A 23,344-nucleotide genomic window follows, 5' to 3' on the forward strand; every position below is an offset into this window, starting at 1 on the left:
GCATCATTTCAAATTTCGATCTTGCGGCTAACTAACTCGCAAAATAACTAGCCTCATCGTTTCTTTTTTATGATGGACACTCGCGAATTGAACGAACAACCGAAGCAGTGCATATAAAGCGTATCGTTAGGTCGAAACGGGGTTGGTCGAAAATTGTCTTCGAAAGATACGAGATTTGATATAACAATGCTGAAATGGTATTTTTTGCTAGAGAGATACGTATAAAAATTTTTCATCTACTTTTCAATTTTTCAATTTTCAAAAATTTTATAAATTTTTTTTTTTTTTTTCATTTATTTGTTAATAGTCGCATCAACCATTTATAAATTTGTAAATCATCCAGCTACGTAATCTTATTCGATATTAAAATAATTCTTAAGTTTCAGATATTTCAAGCTTCCTTATTAAAAAATTTCTAAACACTCAATTCTTAAAGGTGCATATATTTATTTATAAAAAATGCGGTAAATTAAAATAAATAGTAGTAATAATTGACAGACAGCAATGATTGTCAACATTCTAAATAAATAAAACTTATGTGTGTTCAAATAATAGATTATTTGTGTAACTCGAGTTGTAACAATTTAAATTTCGCGCGCTTTGCAGTAAAATGGCGGCCCACATGTAGTCAAGATTTAAATTGTTTAATTTTCAAAAATTCTATGAATTTCTAAATCATCAAGACACATAATCTTCTTCAATATTAAAACAATTCTCGAGTCTCAGATATTTCAAGCTTCTTCATTAAAAACTTTCCAAACACTCAATTCTTAAAGGTGCACATTTATTTATAAAAAATGTGGTAAATTAAAATAAATAGTAGTAATAATTGACAGACAGCAATGATTGTCAACATTCTAAATAAATAAAACTAATGTGTGGTCAAATAATAGATTATTTGTGTAACTCGAGTTATAACAATTTGAATTTCGCGCGCTTTGCAGTAAAATGGCGGCCCACATGTAGTCAAGATAATTGGAATCGTTATTGTGCTCCAGAGTACAAGCATCAAACACGATACCGTAGTGTTTTATTACTTCACACGGATTATTAGCATGTTTTTGAGCGTCTGATCGTGTAACGATGTATAAATAAAGGCGGCCGAGGGAAATCCTTTGAAAGGGTCAGCCAGCATGCGGCGAATAAATATTGATCTACAGACGGCCAGAAAGCAATACTGTGTTATTCGTAACGGGGATTTAAAAGCGGATTGAAATGAATTTACGAAGCTCGTATACGACGCTGTCCCGCTTTAATCCATCCTCGGATATTGGAGTTATCAACGGTATAAATTGTTACCGAGACGAAGGTTTACGGGGAAAGTAAGATTATGGAATCTATGTGATCCTTGCGAGGAAGGTATTGTTCAATTTTGGAGATAGTGGTTCAATTTTTGGCTGCAATTTAGACGATTCCCTAATAAACATTTACTCCGTAAAGAGATTTTTTAAATTTTTATAAAAGGTTTAACTCGCAAGGAAATAAACATAGAATATTTGAGACAAGCGCGAAAAGATCCAAAGAGAGGTTAGGATCGTTGTTTTCGGTATAACGGCAGTCGTGTCTGGAGAAACGGAAGTACACGTAAAATAATGAGTTGATGCGCATACAGCAACGGATTCGACTCGTATGCCCACATTACACCGGATGTTGAATGCTCGAAATGGTTCCTGCGTTTCACGAGACTCAGGAAATCTCTGTAGAAGTTGCCACAATCGCAAAAATCTCGGGACTCACCTTTGTTAAGCGCGGAGAACCTTCGGGCTAAATCGTAAACTGTTATGAGACGAAACTTTAATCAGAAACGAAAACTCGATGGAACGAGGTCCTTTAGATAACGTTACTGATAAGCTTTCTTTCACTTAACGTTTGATAATTTTAATTCTATTTATGGTTTGATAATTTCCCTTTCACTTACTGTTTAATAATTCCATTCTCATTTAAAGCTTGATATTTCCTCTTTTATTTAAAGTTTGATAGATTCTTTTTTATTTATTGTTTGATTATTTCGCTTTAATTTGCTGTTCGATAATTTCACTTTTACTTGTGGTTTGATAATTTCACTTTTATTTAAAGCTTAATATTTTCTCCTTTATTTAAAGTTTGATTATTTCTTTTTTATTTACTGTTCGATCATTTCATTTTAGTTTGCTACTTGATAATTTCTCTTTTATTCACGGTTCGATAATTTCACTTTTACTTGTGGTTTGATAATTCCACTTTCATTTAAAGCTTGATATTTTCTCTTTTATTTAAAGTTTGAGAGTTTCCGCTTTATTTACTGTTTAATTATTTCACTTTAATTTGCTGTTTGATAATTTCCCTTTTACTCACGGTTCGATAATTTCACTTTTACTTGTGGTTTGATAATTCCACTTTCATTTAAAGCTTGATATTTTCTCTTTTATTTAAAGTTTGAGAGTTTCCTCTTTATTTACTGTTTAATTATTTCACTTCAATTTGCTGTTTGATAATTTCACTTTTACTCACGGTTCGATAATTTCACTTTTACTTGTGGTTTGATAATTCCACTTTCATTTAAAGCTTGATATTTTCTCTTTTATTTAAAGTTTGAGAGTTTCCTCTTTATTTACTGTTCGATTATTTCACTTCAATTTGCTGTTTGATAATTTCACTTTTACTCACGGTTCGATAATTTCACTTTTACTTGTGGTTTGATATTTTCTCTTTTATTTAAACATTTTCTAATTGCTCTTTAATTTACTGTTTGATAACTTCTCTTTTACTTGCTATCTGATAGCCTCCCCTTTATTCACTGTTCGATAATTTCTCCTTAATTGACCGTTCAATAATTTCTCTTTGAGGTTAGGTCTAATATGTAATATAATCAACAGGTTATGTCATACACCCAATATCGATTATAGTCAATAAGTTATGTCGTACATGTAACATTATTACATCACGTACCCAAAATTACATAACCAATAAATTGCATCACATTACGTAACATAACCAATTACGTACAACCTAAAGTTCCTCAACCGAATATCTAAAAAAGATTTTCCTTTCGAATCCAAAAAACATGCTGTAATTTGTACAAAAGTTGTCGAAAGTTAAATATTTTCAACGAAAATTTAAAGGATGCCAGCTAATACCACCGTCAGTATTTTGCTGAAGCAGTTATATAGTAAACGAGAGGTAAATTGCCGATGCAAATTAATGTTGAGAAAAGTTTCAGATTGCTGTTTGGAAAGAATAGCTTAGAAACTTCGGTGTTTCAGCTTTCGAGAGAATACCGGGACTTATAACATCATTTTGCGAACTTTCTTATGCGTTTCAGGTGGCGATAAACAGTTACGTGAGTTTCGAGACGAAAGGGTCATAACTAAAGTGGGCCAAGTATATTAATAGTTTTAATTGAAATAATATACAAACAGGTTGATTGCGTGATCGTTGAAACTTTGCTGGATAGAAGATGACAGACTAATATTTTTCTTTTACTGCAGTCTTCTGCGACATGAAGAGATCTTTATGAGAGAAAATTAAAGAATAACATAATTTATGTACAGTGGGAGGTTCGTGTTCTTTTTAAGTATATGTGACAAGAATATTGCAATTCTTTTAATTTTGTTACAATATTTAGTTGCAGTAATTCGTAAGTGATGCAGGAGAAGTGGCGGCCATTTTGTTAACCTAAGAGACGCGGTACACACGCTTTCACTTCAACTAAAAAAACTGTCTAAAACCATAGTACATTACATTCTCCTTAAAATCGAAATTAACTAAAAATACAACAAAATATTTATATTAAGTCAGATATATATTTTTACAAGAACAAAACTTACGTTCTTGAATGTAGAATGCTAGAACGTAAAAATTGTAAGTAAATGGACTGGTGTCCATTACGACTTAAAATTGATTCCGTCTCGAAACAAGTGAATTAAATTGTTTTATTGGAGCACACCATGCACGAGTACATTCGAAATACAAAATAAGTGTTTCAAGGTACATTTATTTCGAGTCGAGCCAGTTCACCGGAATCGCCTGAAGTGCTTTATCACGAGGTCACTTTCTTTTCTTTCTCTCCGAAAGAACATGCTACAGGGAAACGACCCACGTTCAGTCTGAAGAATTAATGTTAAGAAAAAATGCTCTGTCTGGGGCATTTTTAAAATCGATACTATCATACTTTCTCAGTATTCACTTTACTTATACAACGCTTTAAAAAGTTATGCTTCACATGTACGTCATATAGGTACTTCACATGTGCGTCATATAGATGCGTCACATATGTGCATCACATAGATGGAGTCACATAGGTGCGTCACATAGGTGCGTCACATAGGTGCGTCACATAGATGGAGTCATATAAGTGCGCCACATAGGTGCGTCACATAGGTGCGTCATATAAGTGCGTCACATAAGTGCGTCACATAGGTGCGTCACATAGGTGCGTCACATAGGTGCGTCATATAAGTGCATCACATAGGTGCGTCACATAGATGGAGTCACATAGGTGCGTCACATAGGTGCGTCACATAGGTGCGTCATATAAGTGCGTCATATAAGTGCGTCACATAGGTGCGTCACATAGGTGCGTCACATAGGTGCGTCATATAAGTGAGTCACATAGATGGAGTCACATAAGTGCGTCACATAGGTGCGTCACATACGTGCGTCATATAAGTGCGTCACATAGATGGAGTCATATAAGTGCGCCACATAGGTGCGTCACATAGGTGCGTCATATAAGTGCGTCATATAAGTGCGTCACATAGGTGCGTCACGTAGGTGCGTCATATAAGTGCGTCACATAGATGGAGTCACATAAGTGCGTCACATAGGTGCGTCACATAGGTGCGTCACATAGATGGAGTCATATAAGTGCGCCACATAGGTGCGTCACATAGGTGCGTCACATAGGTGCGTCATATAAGTGCGTCATATAAGTGCGTCACATAGGTGCGTCACGTAGGTGCGTCATATAAGTGCGTCACATAGGTGCATCACATAGGTGCATCACAGAGGTGCGTCATATAAGTGCGTCACATAGGTGCATCACATAGGTGCATCACATAGGTGCGTCATATAAGTGCGTCACATAGATGGAGTCACATAGGTGCATCACATAGGTGCGTCACATAGGTGCGTCACATAGGTGCGTCACATAAATGTGTCACATAGGTGCATAATTTAGTTGTCACTTACCTAACCTCAATTTCGTAAAATAACCCTAAATTCTACCGAGGCCATTGCGCCCATTTAATGACTTGTTCAGAAGAACCGATAGTAAAAATCTTTCTTAAAACTCGAGACATTAAAACCTAACCGTTAGCCTAAATTCCGCGAGAGTTACGTCCGCCGCATGACGTCGTAAACTCTCCTTCCGACAATCCCGAACGTTCCTTTTTTTATTTCTGCCATCGCATTCACGGGCCGAAAATTCAGCGTCGAGCAAAGAAGTTCAATTTCCGGCCGAATAAAGGTTTCGAGTGACGTTTATGGAACGGGAAGCGTTTCGCTCGAAACGTTCGGAACACTTTATCAAAAAGTCAGCTTCTTCGCGGGAGTGCCGGGACGGTATACGTAGATTCGAGTGCATCGGTCGTACAACAAACGTGGCTAACTAAGCGCAAAAGTGCACGGCGTTTGCTAAAGCTTATTACCCGATGTTTACAACCGCGAAGAAACTTGCTCGCAGCGCATAACGGCCGAAAGCCCGGGAACTCGAAAGTTCCACGGCAAGTTGGTCGTCGGCGAACGATTTCAAACGAGCCTTGACGAGCCGAGATCCTATAATTAACCCGTTTCCACCGTCGAGCTTTAATTTTCGTCTTCGGGATTCAACGATCGCGACAATCGTTTCACTGGATTCCAGATTCCTCGCCTTATTGCGCTCCCACGGTTTTTATGGCTCTTCGGATACGACTGTTCTTTGTTCGATTTAATAAAGACTACCTTGTTGTTTCGTCTAACACATTAACTTTCATATTAGTTCATGTGGTACATACTCACATGTTGCATGTGTGATGTTTATTTGACTTATGTACTATTTCATGTAAGATGAACTTACATGTTTTAGATATTTATGTGATTCACATATGGCTTCATGTGACATTTATCTAACTCACATATAGCTTCACATGGCACACGTATGTAATTCACATATGTATAGCTTTATATGATACATGTAGGTCATTCACATATAGCTTCATATGATACATATAGGTCATTCACATATAGCTTCATATGATACATGTAGGTCATTCACATATAGCTTCATATGATACATATAGGTCATTCACATATAGCTTCATATGATACATGTAGGTCATTCACATATAGCTTCATATGATACATGTATGTAATTCACATATGTATAGCTTCATATGATACATGTAGGTCATTCACATATAGCTTCATATGATACATGTAGGTCATTCACATATAGCTTCATATGATACATGTAGGTCATTCACATATGTATAGCTTCATATGATACATGTAGGTCATTCACATATTGCTTCATATGATACATGTATGTAATTCACATATGTATAGCTTCATATGATACATGTAGGTCATTCACATATAGCTTCATATGATACATGTAGGTCATTCACATATATCTTCATATGATATATGTATGTAATTCACATACGTATAGCTTTATATGATACATGTAGGTCATTCATATATAGCTTCATATAATACATGAATGTAAAACACATATTGCTTCATATGATATGTTTATTCAATCCACATATTGTTTCATATGATACATGTGTGTAATTCACATACTGCTTCATATGACATATATATTTAACTCACATATTGTCTCACATGACATATTCATTCAACTCACATATTCTTTGATGTACCACACTTATGTAAGTCACATATTCCAAAACACATATGAAGTGCACTTACATGTAATTCCGTGTGACATATTCATTTATGAAGACTAGAGTAAAATATTCATTGGAAAGGGACATATTTGACACTTGATACTATACAGCATCCAGAGCCCCAATAGCAGGTAATTATCAAGCTACTGATTACGCTCCCAACAGAGATAACGTGTAAAAAAGATCAGGATAAAGTTAGAATCCAGAGCAGGTAAAAAGTGAAGAGGAAAGAAGAAAAATAGTTAATGAAGGTATAAGAGAAAAAGAAGGGAGTATTTATAAACAGCTGCGATCAAAGGGAAAGAAAGTTATTTAGGAACGGATGAACTCGATGGAGAATAAATAAAAAGCGTGTAGAAAGAAAAGGTATAACAAAAATACTGACGGGAGAGATAAGGAAAAAGAGTAAGTTGGCCGAGAGAATAAATGGAACACGATTCCGTGTAAACAAGTCAGTTCCTTAACTGTTGAGATGGAAATAAAACTATGGGGTGAAAAATGGTTGAAACATAAACGTTACGGGAAATCGTAATTACGCGGAATTGTATTTTACAAAAGTAATTTTTCATAAATATTCACGTCGGTATAATGAGATGTAAAAGGCAAGCAAATGGGAAGTATTTTATATAGAACGGGTAAAACTGGCTGAACGAAAATAAATTTAATTATATGCAGTATGTACTTTTCCCACATACTGTGTAGGACCCAAAATAAAAATATCCATTAAAAAAAATAATCAAATACACAGTCCATAATTTTCTGACGTTCCACATAAATAAAAAATTAAAATCAGTTTGACAGGTGTTGGTCAAAAAATTCCACTCGAACGAATTAACAAGAACTGTCACTGTTTACCGCGAAACATTAAATTGTCCAACATGATTTATACGCTGAAATATTGACACGGAGGGGGTTGTACGGTCGCATTCGGATCATTCGACAGATGTATGTATATTCATTGGCAAATTGAGGCAGTCGCTCTCGCATTCGATTTTCGAACATCTAGTTAATAATACGTAATCCATTACGACCCACGTTGTTTATTAATAACCATCGTGTTACGATATAGCAATTATGACGGCGATGCTTTATACTTCGATGCATGGCTGTTCATTAGTGTACGTCAATATTTATTAAGCGCACCAGGTGAATAGGTGCCAGCGTATGCAAACATCGTGAGGTGATCAAATAATGTGTAAACAGGGTGGAAGTATACGGATACTCGCAATTAGTGACTGCGCGGGTGACACTTTTTTGGGGGGAATTAGGGAGATGTGGGTTGAACTGGGGAATTGGGGAGGATTTTGGTTAGGTAGAGTTTTGAGAACATGGGAATTTGGGGATTTTGGAATTTGGAAGAGTGGAAACTAGGGAATTATGGAATTTGAAAAGATGGATAATATTGATAATATTGATAATATTGATGACATTGATAACATTGATAATATTGATTATATTGATAATATTGATGATATTGATAATATTGATAATATTGATAATATTGATGATATTGATAACATTGATAACATTGATAACATTGATAACATTGATAATATTGGTAATATTGATAATATTGATAATATTGATGATATTGATAATATTGATAATGTTGATAATATTGATAATATTGATAATATTGATGATGTTGATAATATTGATGATATTGATAACATTAATAACATTGGTAATATTGATAATATTGATAATATTGATAATATTGATGATATTGATAATATTGATAATATTGATAATATTGATAATATTGATGATGTTAATAGTATTGATGACATTGATAACATTGATAACATTGATAACATTGATAATATTGATGATATTGATAATATTGATAATATTGATAATATTGATGATGTTGATGATATTGATGACATTGATGATATTGATAACATTAATAACATTGGTAATATTGATAATATTGATGATATTGATAATATTGATAATATTGATAATATTGATAATACTGATAATATTGATAATATTGATAATGTTGATAATATTGATGATATTGATAACATTAATAACATTGGTAATATTGATAATATTGATAATATTGATAATATTGATAATATTGATGATGTTAATAGTATTGATGATATTGATAACATTAATAACATTGGTAATATTGATAATATTGGTAATACTGATAAGTAAACTAGGGAATTTCGGAACTAAAGAGAATGGAAACTAGGGAATTTGGGATTTCGGAAGACTGGGAACTGAGGAATTTTGGCATTTGGAAAATTGGAAACTATGGAATTCTGGAATTTGGAAGATTAGAAACTAGGGAATGTTGAAACTAAGGAAATTGGATACTAGAAAATTTTGGAATAAGGAAGAATGGAAACTAGAGAATTTTGGAACTAGGATGACTGGGAACTAGGGAATTTTGGAACTAGGGAAAATGGAAACTAGAGAAATGTGGAATTTGAGAAATTGGGAACAAGGGAATTTTGGAATTTGGAAAACTGGAAACTAGGTAATTTTGGAACTAGAGAAATTGGATACTAGGAAATTTTGGAACTAGGAAGAATGGAAACTAGGGAATTTTGGAACTAGGAAGAGTGGAAACTAGGGAATTTTTGAATTTGATAAATTTGGAATTAGGGAACTTTGGAATTTGGAAAATTGGAAACTAGGGAATTTTGGAATTTGGAAAATTGGAAACTAGAGAGTTTTGGAACTAGAGAAATTGGATACTAGGTAATTTTGGAACTAGGGAAATTGCATACTAGAGAATTTTGGAACTAGGAAGAATGGAAACTAGGGAATTTTGGAATTTGGAATGTGAAGCTTGAAAATTTGGGAAATTTTAAATTCTGTAACCCTAGAATCTTAGATCTTTGAAATGTCCACACTTTCTAATTTTAATTATATATAAAAATTATAGTTTGGAACTGTAATACGTAAAAACCTTAAAATATTAAATTTATCAATTTTCTTAAAAATAATAAAACTTATTTAGAGTAATTTCCGTACTTGACCATCAAAAGGTTTCAATAATATGTACCCTCCTGATTTCAACTCGTCCATTATGTTCCCACTGAACTTTCCCGCGCTCTCCGAATTTATTGACCAACCTCGAGAACACTTATCATTGCCATACTCGCACACTTCTTCGGCCACTCGATCACTCGCACCTAGAATCTTCATTTACCGACGATCCGAGCCATTCTTTCAACGTCGAAAATCTCTTCAGCTCTTCCATCTGTTACTAATCGGAATCAAAATACTTTAATACGAAATGAAACAGCCCGAGAGAGCTCCCTCGGGCTACAGCTGAAATCCTTCTTTCTTCTTCTTTCTTCTCCTTCAACAATTACTATTTCACATCCAAAGCGGTGTTTGAGCTAGTTTTCATTAGAGGAAAGAGGTCGGAAAGAAAAGTCGAACAAAGGTGATTGCAAGACCGATTCAAAGTTGCACGAACTTTCTTCTTTTCGCGATTAAATTGATGAAACACGGTCACCATTTAATTAACGGACACCCGACATATTTAGAAACTCAAACAATATGGTGTCACTTTTCTCACCATTTTGTAAAACCCATTCTAATTTATTGTCATTGTGTGACAAATTTTTTAATTAGAATTATTTTTATTATTTACAGAATAACAAAAATTATTTTAATTTTAACAAAAATCATTAACAATGATTTATTATTATCAACAAACAAATTAAATAGGTTTTATATGAACATATTATAATATCATTGTAAGTACCACTGCAGCCATGAAATTTTATAAATACTTAATTGTATAGATTTTATAAATACTTAATTGTACAGATTTTATAAATACTTAATTGTATAGATTTTATAAATACTTAATTGCATAGATTTTATAAATACTTAATTGTACAGATTTTATAAATACTTAATTGTATAAATTTATATATATTCTTAATTGTATAAGTTTTATGAATACTCGCAACAGTGTAAATAATATTCGTAAATAATAACATGACCGTACAATAAATATGCAAAGTGTGGAGATTTTCATGACGGCCATTTTGAAGTGTAAGACGTTTACGCGGCCATTTTGTTTCGGTTGCAGACTTCGGCATAACGACGGGCCGCCAAGAGGCGACATATCCCTGTGCCTTCGTTTACAACAGCAGCGAGACACGGAACGGTACATTCGCGTCGCCAAATTATCCAGGATTGTATCCTCGAGACACCGAATGCCATTACTTCTTCAATGGCCAGCCGAACGAACGAGTGCACCTCCATTTTCATTTCTTCGATGTGGAAGGTGTGATGCCGTAAGTATTCACCTCGTAATCAATTCTGTATTAAACTAAAATTAAATTACCTTAAGAAATTATTTAGCGTTAACCTTGTAACAAGTTGCCATTGATTTTACATTTATTTTATAAATTACGCGGAAAAAGTTATAAATAAAAAAGCACCACATTTATTAATAGAAAAGCCTTCACTCATAAAAATATCTGATAACGTTTTGCAAGATACTGTACATAGCCCTTATTTACCTCAGCCATTCTGGACATACACGCAAGGTAGCACCTTTGTTTCCTTTCGATTTACCTCGCTTGCAAAAAGCAGCCCGGGCAATATATAAAATCAAGGCACAATAAAAATCATCCGGAAGATAGACGGCGAAAGGGCAAGAGAACAGGATCAAGCACGATAGATAAACTGACTACACCATCGTGACTGGAATTCCATGTATCGATCCTGTTCGACTTCCTTCTCGTCACTCAACCAGACGAGGTGAGACAAAGTGAGCATCCTTAGCCAACTAGAAGTCTACTGGAAGCAAATCGATACCGGTTCGATTGGCTTTCCCGATGCAGTTCGACGTTCCACTAAATCAAACTGCGTCAAACAAACTTTCCAACCTGCTTACCGGAGACGAAAGCTCCATGTCTAAACGAGGATCCTGTAACAGATAGCGCAAAAGTCCATCAGAGTGTATTTGCGTCGAGGTAGCCAATTAGCACGGCTGATTGTTCCATGCTGATTAGTCTTTGAACAAGAGAAAACACGATGTATGTGGCTTCCTGTTAGTTTGCAATATTAGAAAAAGACCTGGTACCTTCGTTAAATATTGTAAAACAGATTCTAATAATTTAGTGGGTGAATTTGTGAAGTTGGGCATTTGGGGAGGAGTATTTCTTAAAATTTGTTAAAAAGGATTTAGGAAATAATAATTTGGATATTTGTTGCAGTAATGACCGCAATATTTTTTTAATGGGTCTACAATATGTCGGAAAAGTAACGGAACTTTTTAAATAAAAAGAAAATAATTGATTTTGCTAAAATCTATAAATTGATGATATTGATGATACTCATAACATTGATAACACTGATAACATTGATAACATTGATAACATTGATAACATTGATAACATTGATAACATTGATAACATTGATAACACTGATAACATTGATAACATTGATAATATTGATAACATTGATAACATTGATAACATTGATAACACTGATAACATTGATAACATTGATAACATTGGTAACATTGATAATATTGATAATATTGGTAATACTGATAAGTAAACTAGGGAACTTTGAATTTGGAAAATTGGAAACTAGGTTATTTTGGATCTAGAGAAATTGAATACCAGGGAATTTTGGAACTAGAAAGAATGAAAACTAGGGAATTTTGGATTTCGGAAGACTGGAAACTGGGTAATTTTGGAATTTGCAAAATTGGAAACTATGGAATTTTGGAATTTGGGAGATTGGAAACTAGAGAATGTTGAAACTAAGGAAATTGGATACTAGAAAATTTTGGAACTAGGAAGACTGGAAACTAGGGAATTTTGGACTTCGGAAGACTGGAAACTGGGTAATTTTGGAATTTGGAAAATTGGAAACTATGGAATTTTGCAATTTGGGAAATTGGAAACTAGGGAATGTTAAAACTAAGGAAATTGGATGCTAGAAAATTTTGGAACTAGGAAGACTGGAAACTAGCGAATTTTGGAATTTGAAAAATTGGGAACTAGGGAATTTTGGAATTTGGAAAACTGGAAACTAGCTATTTTTGGAACTAGAGAAATTGAATACTAGCTAATTTTGGAACTAGAGAAATTGGATACTAGGAAATTTTGGAATTTGAAAAATTCGAAACTATGGAATTTTGGAATTTGGGAAATTGGAAACTAGAGAATGTTGAAACTAAGGAAATTAAATACTAGAAAATTTTGGAACTAGGAATGCTGGAAACTAGGGAATTTTGGAATTTGGAAAACTGGAAACTAGCTATTGTTGGAACTAGAGAAATTGAATACTAGCTAATTTTGGAACTAGAGAAATTGGATACTAGGAAATTTTGGAACTAGAAAGAATGGAAACTAGGGAATTTTTGAACTAGGAAGAATGGAAACCAGGAAATTTTGGAACTAGTAAGAATGGAAACTAGGGAATTTTGGAACTAGGAAGAATGGAAACCAGGAAATTTTGGAACTAGAAAGACTGGGAACTAGGAATCAATATTATTAACTTGTACGAAGTACAGTTTAATCTACGGAGTCTATCGTGCATTAAACGCGAGCCAATCAAAAGCGCCATTCTCGTAGATCATCCGGTGATTGGCTGTACGTCACGCATCAGGTGACAGAGCGGATTAACTGCGCATGCGTGAGTCCCGTATGAGCGATGGCGTACTCCCTTGCCAAGAGCACGTAAAATATCAGCGTATCGTGTCTGATCTCGAGGCAAGATCCAAGGAATAAACAGGATCGATAACAGCGATCCAAGTGGAATTGATTCGCTGTTATAAATAATATATCGCGTCGGTAAGAAGCATTGATACGTGAACGATGACGCTATTATCGCGAGAGTTCCATGGTGGTAATATATCGAGCGGCTCTTTCCGCCGATGACATAAGTGGCAATTCCCGTGACAGATCATCGTTCGGTTCTCACGTTTCCGAACATACATTTCGAACTGTTTACTCGAGCCCGGATTTACGAGTACGAATGTATCTTTTGCCCTGGTAGTCGGCTCGATATCCCGTTGGATCGTGCTGCACTTCGTCTAATTGAACTCTCGTTCGAACCGGCGATATTTACGAGCAATCTTTTCGTCGGAGGAGAAAAAAGGAAATTCGAGGCAAAAATCCTCTACCGGTCCCAGGCTGTAATAACAGATGCTTCTTGCGGGATTCTCGATATCGACCTCGAATTATTAAATTCAGGCCACATTTTCTGGAGCGGGGATCAATGAAGTCGCGAGACCTACTTCGCTCTTCCTCTTCGGAGCATTGTTCAAAAGTTCGACAGGAATTGGCGAAACACGACTAATTAGAGGCTATCAGTAATGAACGATAGCTATCGAGGATGATCTTGTGCGATCCAATTAGCTTATCACGTGGTCATCTCCGTTTTATCTATTTAGTACGAAAGTGGGTCAATTTTGACTCAAGGTTTCATGAAAAATTTTCAGTGCTATACGTGACTCTTGTTATATTGCCGATAGAGCAAATGTTATTATAATCATGCGTGAGATATACATATGCTAATAGTGATCAATAAACGCGATATCAAATATTTACAGCTTGCAGGATTGCAGCGTGGACCTTTTCCAAACCAAATATTTCTGTTGTTTCCGCGGCGACAATTACCGAACCAGTCGTTCGTGACGTTTCCTCGACCAGCTTGCACGTTGCCATTAAAATGTGGAACTGCAACTGCGTCCTTGTCACCCACATTGTATCGCAGGCTGCCATTTAGGGTGACGAGTTGTAAATTCGTCGGACACGTACCGCACGATTTTCACCAGTACAAATTAATGTACCTGAGCCGAATTGAAATGCAAGTTTCCTCAATATTGAAATCGTGTATAGACCGTTCCACGCAATTGGGACCTCCCATAAATCTAAGACCAAAAAACAGTTCATTTACCAAGGTACAATGTGCCGAAATTATCCTCGTGAAATTTGCAACGCGAATGTGAAAATGGCGGATTCGATATGGCGGATAATCGACTCTTCACTTCGCAAAATCGAGGACTAATAAAAATTGATAGAAGCAAATTAAAGAGACATCATTGACATATTTTAAAATGTTGGAAGTGAACTTTTATTTTGATATACGTTATACAAAATGGCTGTATATTAATGGTGTAATTAATTTGGATTGAATTCAAGAGTAGTTGTCGTATGAGGAGTCACAAGATGGCGGATTCAATATGGCTGCTAAACTGCTCACCTGACGAAATCAAGAATGAATAAAATCTATTAGAAGCAAATTACAGAGATATAATTGTTATATTTTGAAACGTTCGAAGTGAACTTTTATTTTGATATGCAACTTTATACAAAATGGTTGTATATTAATGGTGTAATTGACTTCGATTAAATTCAGGAATAGACGAACATATCACAAATTACAAGATGGCGAATTCAATATGGCAACTAGTCAACTGTTCACCTGATGAAATCAAGAATTAATAAAAACTGATAGAAACAAATTAAAGAGATATAATTGATATATTTTGAAACGTTGGAAGTGAACTATTATTTTGATGTACAACACTATACAAAATGGCTGTTCCCTAATAATGTAATTGATTTCGATTAAATTCCAGAGTAGTCAAACATATACAATATTACAAAGTCCTAAATTTCCCAGCAAGAAGATGATTTCTCGTCTCTTGATTTAAACGAACATTGCAAATGAAGCAAAATGAAATAAATAAAAGTTAATACGTTTCGGTACATGTTCGTTTTTTCAGTGCCCTAATGCGCCGCACCGAGCGCATCCTGGCTGCAAAAATATTTATGAAGCGAGCAGAATAGAGCGGAAAATCCGAGAACAGAGAATAACCGATGGTTATTCCGATTGTAAAGCCGGGGCCGGTTCGCACATGTATATTGAAATTATGCGCGGAAAGAGCCAAGATTGAATTACTTATGGAATTGCCGGTAGTCCGGCTACGAAAGCAATTTACGACGCCGCCATGCCATCAAGAAAAATCATTCGAATCTTTTCGATATTCCCCGCGAAAGGTGAATATTTCAAGGAAGCACCGCTCTCAAGACATTTCATATCTTCCCATGCGTATCAATTTACCGGTGATTGTGTAACGTACGGCCATGCCGAAAATATAAATTCCCTGGACGCGCAGGCGACGGCGCACTTGGAAACGGTCCTGAATAATACATTCGCCATTGTGTTTCGTACCTATGTAATTGAAGTGCATGTTACCGGGTTATGGAGAGACTTGTCATCTTTTATTGAATTATGTTCCTGTGTCTGTGTGTGCTTTTATGAGATTTCTGGTCGTGTGTTGAGTAGCGGGAGTCAGTTCATGCAGTAATTATTCGGCTATTTGGAAGAGGGTGGGTTTATTTGGGGAGATAAGGCTGAGAATGTGGGATGAAGTGGTCGATGGAATTCTTGGTGGGATATGAATTTTTTGGGGAAAACTTAGGGAGGTGGGGATGGGGATAGGGTTGGAGATTTTGGGGTTTTGGAATTTTGGGATATTGCAGTTCTGGAAATTTTGGAGTTTGTAAGTACTGGTGATTTGGGAAGTGGGGATATTGGGACTTTGGAACTTTGAGAATTTGGGACTTCAAAGAGTGGAGACTTGGGAGAGTGGGGACTTGAGAGAGTGGGGATTTGGGAGAGTGGAGACTTTGGAGAGTGGAAACTTTGGAGAATGGGGACTTGGGAGAGTGGAGACTTTGGAGAGTGGGAGCTTTGGAGAGTGGGGACTTGGGAGAGTGGGGACTTGAGAGAGTGGGAGCTTTGGAGAGTGGGGACTTGGGAGAGTGGGGACTTGGGAGAGTGGGGACTTGGGAGAGTGGGGACTTGGGAGAGTGGGGACTTGGGAGAGTGGGAACTTTGGAGAGTGGGGATTTGGGAGAGTGGAGACTTTGGAGAGTGGAAACTTTGGAGAGTGGGGACTTGGGAGAGTGGAGACTTTGGAGAGTGGAAACTTTGGAGAGTGGGGACTTGGGAGAGTGGGGACTCTGGAGAGTGGGGACTTGGGAGAGTGGGGACTTTGGAGAGTGGAGACTTTGAAGAGTGGGGACATGGGAGAGTGGGGACTTTGGAGAGTGGGAACTAGGGAGAGTGGGGACTAGGGAGAGTGGGGACTTTGGAGAGTGAAGACTAGGGAGAGTGGGGACTCTGGAGAGTTGGGACCTTGGAGAGTTGGGGCCTTTGAAATTTGTGGACTTTGGAGAGTTGGGACCTTGGAGAGTTGGGGCCATTGAGATTTGGAACTTTGGAGACTTGGGATTTGGAAATTTGGGATTTTGGAAATTTTCAACTTTTGGAACTTCACCACTTTACAATCCTAAAATACCTCTTAAACATCCCTAAATCTAGCACAAACTTTAACCTCGACCAAATATTCCACATCCAAGAAGCCTAACCAATCAGAAATAATTTTATAACCCCCCAAAAACGATTTCCTATTTTATCAAAATTAAGAACAATCTAAAATTCATAAATCAATACACTCGTACGTTATATTAAAAGCAAATAATGTACCGAAATGAACAAAATGTCCGTTCCTCAAATTTTTACATAACCTCTTTCCATCGTTGAAAGGAAATGATAACTCGCGCAAATGTACACAATAAGCGGATCAAACTTCCGTAATAAAGGATACTGAAACAGTGTATTGCTTTTATATTCATGTTTAATATGTGCGTACGTAATTTTGCATTTTTTGATATCGATATATCTGACCTGGTCGATTTATAAAAATACTATTAATAAATGTGAAAATCAAAAGGGAGGTTAAAGTTCATTTTTTAATAAAAATTCTATTGAATAAGATTTCATTTAAGGGGTGTTGTACTTTAAGCCATAGAAGAAAACCGAACGATTCATAAAGAATGGTGTTCTGTGGAAGATTTTTGAAAATGGTTCCCTGGCAAGGATTGTAGTATAGAAAATGAACAACTAGGTCGTACGTGAGTTGAACGACCTTCAGAAGCTTAAAAATATAAATTACTACCGCTTTGGTGTTCTTGAGAGCGAAGTAAAGTTACTTTTTATATCAGTTTTCTATTGAACGTTTCAAAAGAAATGTTACAAATATTAAATTGCAGAAAAAATATTAAATATTTTTGTATCAATTTTCTTTCCTAATTGATGCATTTTTCTTTATGTATCTCTGAAAAGACTGATTAAATTATAGGATTAAATTATAATTTTAAGATTGACGAAATTACATATTTTTCAAGAAATTAAAAAACCGAGAATAAACCAAAATTAATAAAGAAAACGTTATCGAACAATTACGAAATCGTTCGCTATAACGCAATTATCCAAACGAAATAAAGAAAATTTATTTTTCAGTATTTTCCCTGACAGACAAGACACAAACACAATATTTAATTTACAGTGATCGATTGATCGTTATTTTGATTAACGGTGTTATGTTCGTAAATTTTCGAACAATTTCAGTTACGTCCATCAAACTCTGAAAAATGTGTTATTGTGAAAGATTGAAGAATTGGAGCAACAAAAGTAGCTTTTACAAATTGAAAGCGTGGAATCAGAATTTTTCAGTATTTTCAATGTTTATTAATTAAACCTGTAAACAACAGTCCGACAGTTTTCCACGAGAATAAATCACTGTTCCTTTTGAAGTTGCATTTTCCGTCACAAAAGATCGAAATCACTTTATACATATTTTTCAACCGGTGCCTCTTTCTCTTTCCAATTTAAATTTCAATTTGTATTGCGAGCATTGCAGGATTTGCTAATTTTGTGAAAAGAAAAATTGTTTTCTTTTATTTGTGGATTTGGGAATTTAGGGATTTTAGGAATTTTTGGGATTTCTGGAATTTTAGGGGTTTTAGGGATTTTAGGGGTTTTAGGGGTTTTAAGGATTTTAAGGATTTTAGGGATTTTAGGGATTTTAGGGATTTTAGGGATTTTAGGGATTTTAGGAATTTTAGAGATTTGAGGCATTTTGGAGATTTGGGGTTTTGGGGATTTTAGGGATTTTAGGAATTTGGGATTTTTATGGATTTTAGGGATTTTGCGGATTTTCGGGATTTAGGATTTTAAGGATTTTAGGGATTTTAGGAATTTTAGGGATTTTGGAGATTTGGGATTTTAGGGATTTGGGGTTTTAGGGATTTGGAATTTTATGGTTTGGAATTTTAGGAATTTCAGGATTTGGAGATTTAGGGACTTTTGAATTTGGACGTATGGATTTAGGGATTTTGGAAATTTAAATTTGAGATTTTAGGAATTTTAGGAATTTTAGGAAGGTGTATGTGAGACTTTGGAGAATTTAGCTCTGAGGATTTGGGGATTTGAGGAATTTGGATCTGAAGATTTAAGGATTTTAGAAAGTTGTGAATTTGAGGATTTATTTAATTTAATGATTTGAAAATTTATGTAATTTAGTGATTCATAATATAGAAACTTATAAATTTGCAAATTTAGACATTCAGTAATATTCAGTGAATATAATATTCAAGTTCAAAAGTAATATTCAAGTTCGAGACCTTGAAAATCCCCCTCCTCCCTCAACAATTAAACCTCAAATTAACCTCAAAATATTAATATTCCAGATGCGAGGCAGTATCGGCGAGCGATTTCGTCGAATTTTCGAACTACATGTCCAGGGACCGGAAGTACTCCAGGCACTGTGGCCAACAAAAGGAGTTCGATGTCGAGAGCGATAGAAAGTTCTTTCGCGTGACATTTAAAAGCAACGGCAGATACGACGGTACAGGATTTAACGCAAGTTACGTATTCGTAGACGAGGAAGGAAATTATACTACAAAACCACCTACAAGCAACGCGTCAACGTTAAAAGGTAATATCCTGTTGAAGGTGAGGAGATCCGTGGACGAATAAAGTGTCGTAATTAATTATGTACAAAACAGAAAAACTATTTATTCAAGAACGATATAAAATATAATCAGAATTACGTGAGAGGAATATAAAGAGAACAAAATTGAATCGAAACATGCGAATACAAGAAGGAACAAACAATGATGATTAACATCGCTAGATGGAGACAAATGTTAATGCTAATTCGTGTATCGCTCTTATATTACTTTTATCTCCAATACTTCCCCTCGAGACACGCATTAATTGCATTAATTCGCACGTTTCAGCAGGAAATCGCTCGAAGTCCAATTCTTTCAGAACACTTCTTGTGTTTAGGCCCTGGAAGGCCCTTGGTCATCATATCTGCAGGCATCTCATCCGTAGAAATATATTCAATTCTCATTTCTCGATTTTTCAAAACTTCTCGTACGAAATGATGTCTTAAATCTATATGTTTGCTTCTGGCCGTAAAAGATGCATTATCAGCCATTCGTTTGGCTCCTAGATTGTCATTGTACAATACAATATTTGTAAGATTCGAGAATCCCAATTCCTGTAAGAAATTACGTAAATATATAGATTCTTTTGCAGCTTCAGTGACAGCCATATATTCAGCTTCAGTTGATGATAATGCTACTGTTCTCTGTTTTCTCGCTTCCCATGATATGGCCGCTCCACTTAGGGTGAAAACATATCCGGTAAATGATCGTCTGTCAATCAAACAGTTTCCCCAGTCTGCATCCACGAATCCTTTTATTGTATCAGAATCTGAACAGAAAGAAAGTCCTAAATTCATAGTTCCTTTCAGATAACGCAATACACGTTTAGCAGCTGTCCAATGAATAGACCCAAAACAGTCATTAAATTGACTTAAATATCCAACTGCAAACGCAATATCTGGCCTCGTAGCAACCGCCAGGTACATTAGAGCTCCGACCAACTCTCGATAAGGCAGCTTGAGAATATCACTATCAGGTTCGCCTTCCGGTTTCGTCAACTTCACATTCGGATCGACAGGAGTACTGACTGGCCTGCATTCGGTCATTCCAAAACGATCCAGAATTTCCCTGATGAATCCCTTTTGATGCATAGTGATATTGTTTTCCCGACGAGCAAATTCGATACCTAAACAGTAGCCAATACTACCAAGGTCCTTAACTTCAAACTCTTGGGAAAGATTCCTCTTCATTGCCGATATCGCCTTAACATTTCTGGAAATTATCAAAATATCATCAACATATACCGTCATCAGCAATAAGTCTTCCCCTTGACCTGTATGGTATACACAGGGATCACTGTGACAATTTGACATTCCATATTTCTTCAGAGCTTTGTCCAATCGATTATACCAGCACTTTCCAGCCTGTCGTAGGCCGTATAGAGATTTCTTGAGACGACAAACTTTGTCCCCAGACGATAATTCCTTTAACATGCGTTGTGCCTTAATTTTAATTTGACTATTTTTACCTTCTGACTCAATAAGTGATTCCAACGCTTCATTTAACATTTTAGGCGGTGACATAAATATTTCTTCATCCAGTACACCATTCAAATATGCTGTTGTGACATCAAGCTGTTCAATAGTCATTCCATAACGCGCTGCTATAGCAATTAAAAGACGAATAGAACTTAATCTAGCTACAGGAGCAAATGTCTGATTAAAATGAATTCCCGGACGTTGTGAGAATCCCTGAGCGACAAGACGCGCCTTCCTTTTCTCAATAGTTCCATCCGGTCGACATTTATTTCGTAAAACCATTCTACTTCCGATAACGTCACAATTTTTCGGTCGAGTAACCACTTCCCACGTATCATTTTTAATAATTGACTTTACCTCGGTTGCCATAGCTCTTATCCATTCATTCACTTCTGGACTGGACATCGCTTGCTTCATGGTAATTTCCGATACAAATGCGTAATTCTCCTCAACATTACCTGCAAGTTCGCTTGGCATTTGAAATAATTTCCGTGGTCTTCCCCTCAAACCAGTACGAAGTAGTCTCGGTCTTCCACGTGATCTTCCACGACCTACTCTAGGCGTTTCGTCTGGTCGTTCCTCTTCGACGTTTTGCTCATCTGGCAAATCTTCCTGAAAATCGTCAAAATCATTACCCGAAAAATCATTATTTTCAACGCTGATTGATGGCTTCAGCTCAATGTCAATTCCGTGAGGTATTTCTTCTTTTTCCGCTTCGTCTTCTTTGTCGAACGTTACTTTTTCATGATCTACAAATCGAGTTCCTTTATTTTCCAGAAATTTAACGTCACGCGCAATTTCAACTTTTCGATCTTTCGGCAACCAAATCCTGTATCCTTTGGAATTATCAGAATAGCCGACAAAGATACCTTCCTTGCAACGCGACTGAAACTTATCTCTGTTAGATTCTCGATTTAAAAGAAATACTTTACATCCAAAATCCTTCATGTTTCCCACGTCTGGTTTCCGATGCGTCCAAGCTTCGTACGGCGTTTTGTTTACTAAACTTCTAGTTGGACAACGATTCCTAATATAATTCGCTGTATTAACTGCCTCAGCCCAAAATGATGAAGAAAGACCTGCCTGCAACAGAAGACACCTTGCAGTTTCCAATAAAGTCCGGTTCTTTCTCTCAGCAACACCATTTTGTTCCGGATTTCTTGCAACAGATAATCTTCTTGAAATTCCGTGTTCCCTCAAATAATTATTAAATTCGCGACTCATATATTCTCCGCCATTATCGGATTGTAAATATTTAATTTTTTTACCTTTCAAATTCTCGACGAGTTGCTTAAATTCCTTAAAAGCTTCAAAGACTTCGTCTTTTGATTTGAGAAAACGTACCTCAGTCCATCTCGAATGATCGTCGATGAAAGTTACAAAATATTTAGCTTTCCCATTCGAAATAGTCTTCATCGGACCACAAACATCGGAATGAATGATCTCCAGTAAATCTGTTTCCCGCGTTGATTTCTTCGGAAAAGGCGTTCGTGTCATTTTTCCACGAATACAAATGTCGCACTCTAATTCCGAATCACGTTCCGGTAAATCAATTCCTTGTATCATTTTTCCGCGTACCGCTTGGATAAGATCTTTACAATTTACATGTCCAAGACGACGATGCCACGACATTAACGTACCCGGCGCGTTTGACGATGTATTTTGCGAAATAGCATTACACTCGCCGTGTGAATTTCCGCGCACATAATATAATCCACCGATACGATTTGCTACTAATTTCGTACTTCCGTTACTGTCTGTCACCACGGCTTTAGTTTTAGTAAATGTAACCTTAAAACCTTTATCCGTAATTTTCGCGACTGATAACAAGTTTGTTCGAAGATCCGGTACGTATAACGCATCATCCAACCGAATGTTCTTCTCATTATTATAAGCTTTTGTCGAGAAAGAAACCGTTCCTCTTCCCGTTATTTTGGTCGACGTACTGTTCGCGAGATTTAATTTTCCGAGACTCGAATATTCGATGTTCGTGAATTCGTTCAAGTTGTTACATAGATGTGAAGTTGCGCCACTATCTATACACCAATTACCGGCATTACTCGAACTGTCTACTCGCAACACTTCATGTTTATCAGTACATTCGAGAAACGTACATAATCCGACATCTTCAGCTTTATTCGCATTTGATCCGCGATCGTCTTTAAATTTCCTACAATCCGCGGCT

General features: G+C 36.0%; 1 protein-coding gene and 1 long non-coding RNA gene across 3 annotated transcripts in view; one reads left to right on the top strand and one right to left on the bottom strand.

Moving 5' to 3' along the window:
- The window catches only part of Sol1, a 718,219-nt gene that overhangs the window by 678,604 nt on the left and 16,271 nt on the right, over positions 1 to 23,344 (top strand). For both annotated transcript variants that reach the window (XM_076539295.1, XM_076539296.1), the window contains exons 11-12: positions 10,939 to 11,146; positions 19,418 to 19,665. In XM_076539295.1, coding sequence (XP_076395410.1) covers positions 10,939 to 11,146; positions 19,418 to 19,665 — 456 coding nt within the window. The remainder of the gene's footprint in view (positions 1 to 10,938; positions 11,147 to 19,417; positions 19,666 to 23,344) is intronic.
- Positions 11,043 to 23,344, bottom strand: part of LOC143265701 (uncharacterized) — a 44,537-nt gene continuing 32,235 nt past the window's right edge. The window contains exons 2-3 of the long non-coding RNA XR_013040376.1: positions 11,375 to 11,784; positions 11,043 to 11,181 (exon numbers count right to left, since the gene is read on the bottom strand). This is a non-coding gene — a long non-coding RNA (uncharacterized LOC143265701). The remainder of the gene's footprint in view (positions 11,182 to 11,374; positions 11,785 to 23,344) is intronic.

This window comes from Megachile rotundata, chromosome 13 (genome assembly GCF_050947335.1).
Source record: "Megachile rotundata isolate GNS110a chromosome 13, iyMegRotu1, whole genome shotgun sequence".
NCBI classification, from domain to species: Eukaryota; Metazoa; Arthropoda; class Insecta; order Hymenoptera; family Megachilidae; genus Megachile; species Megachile rotundata.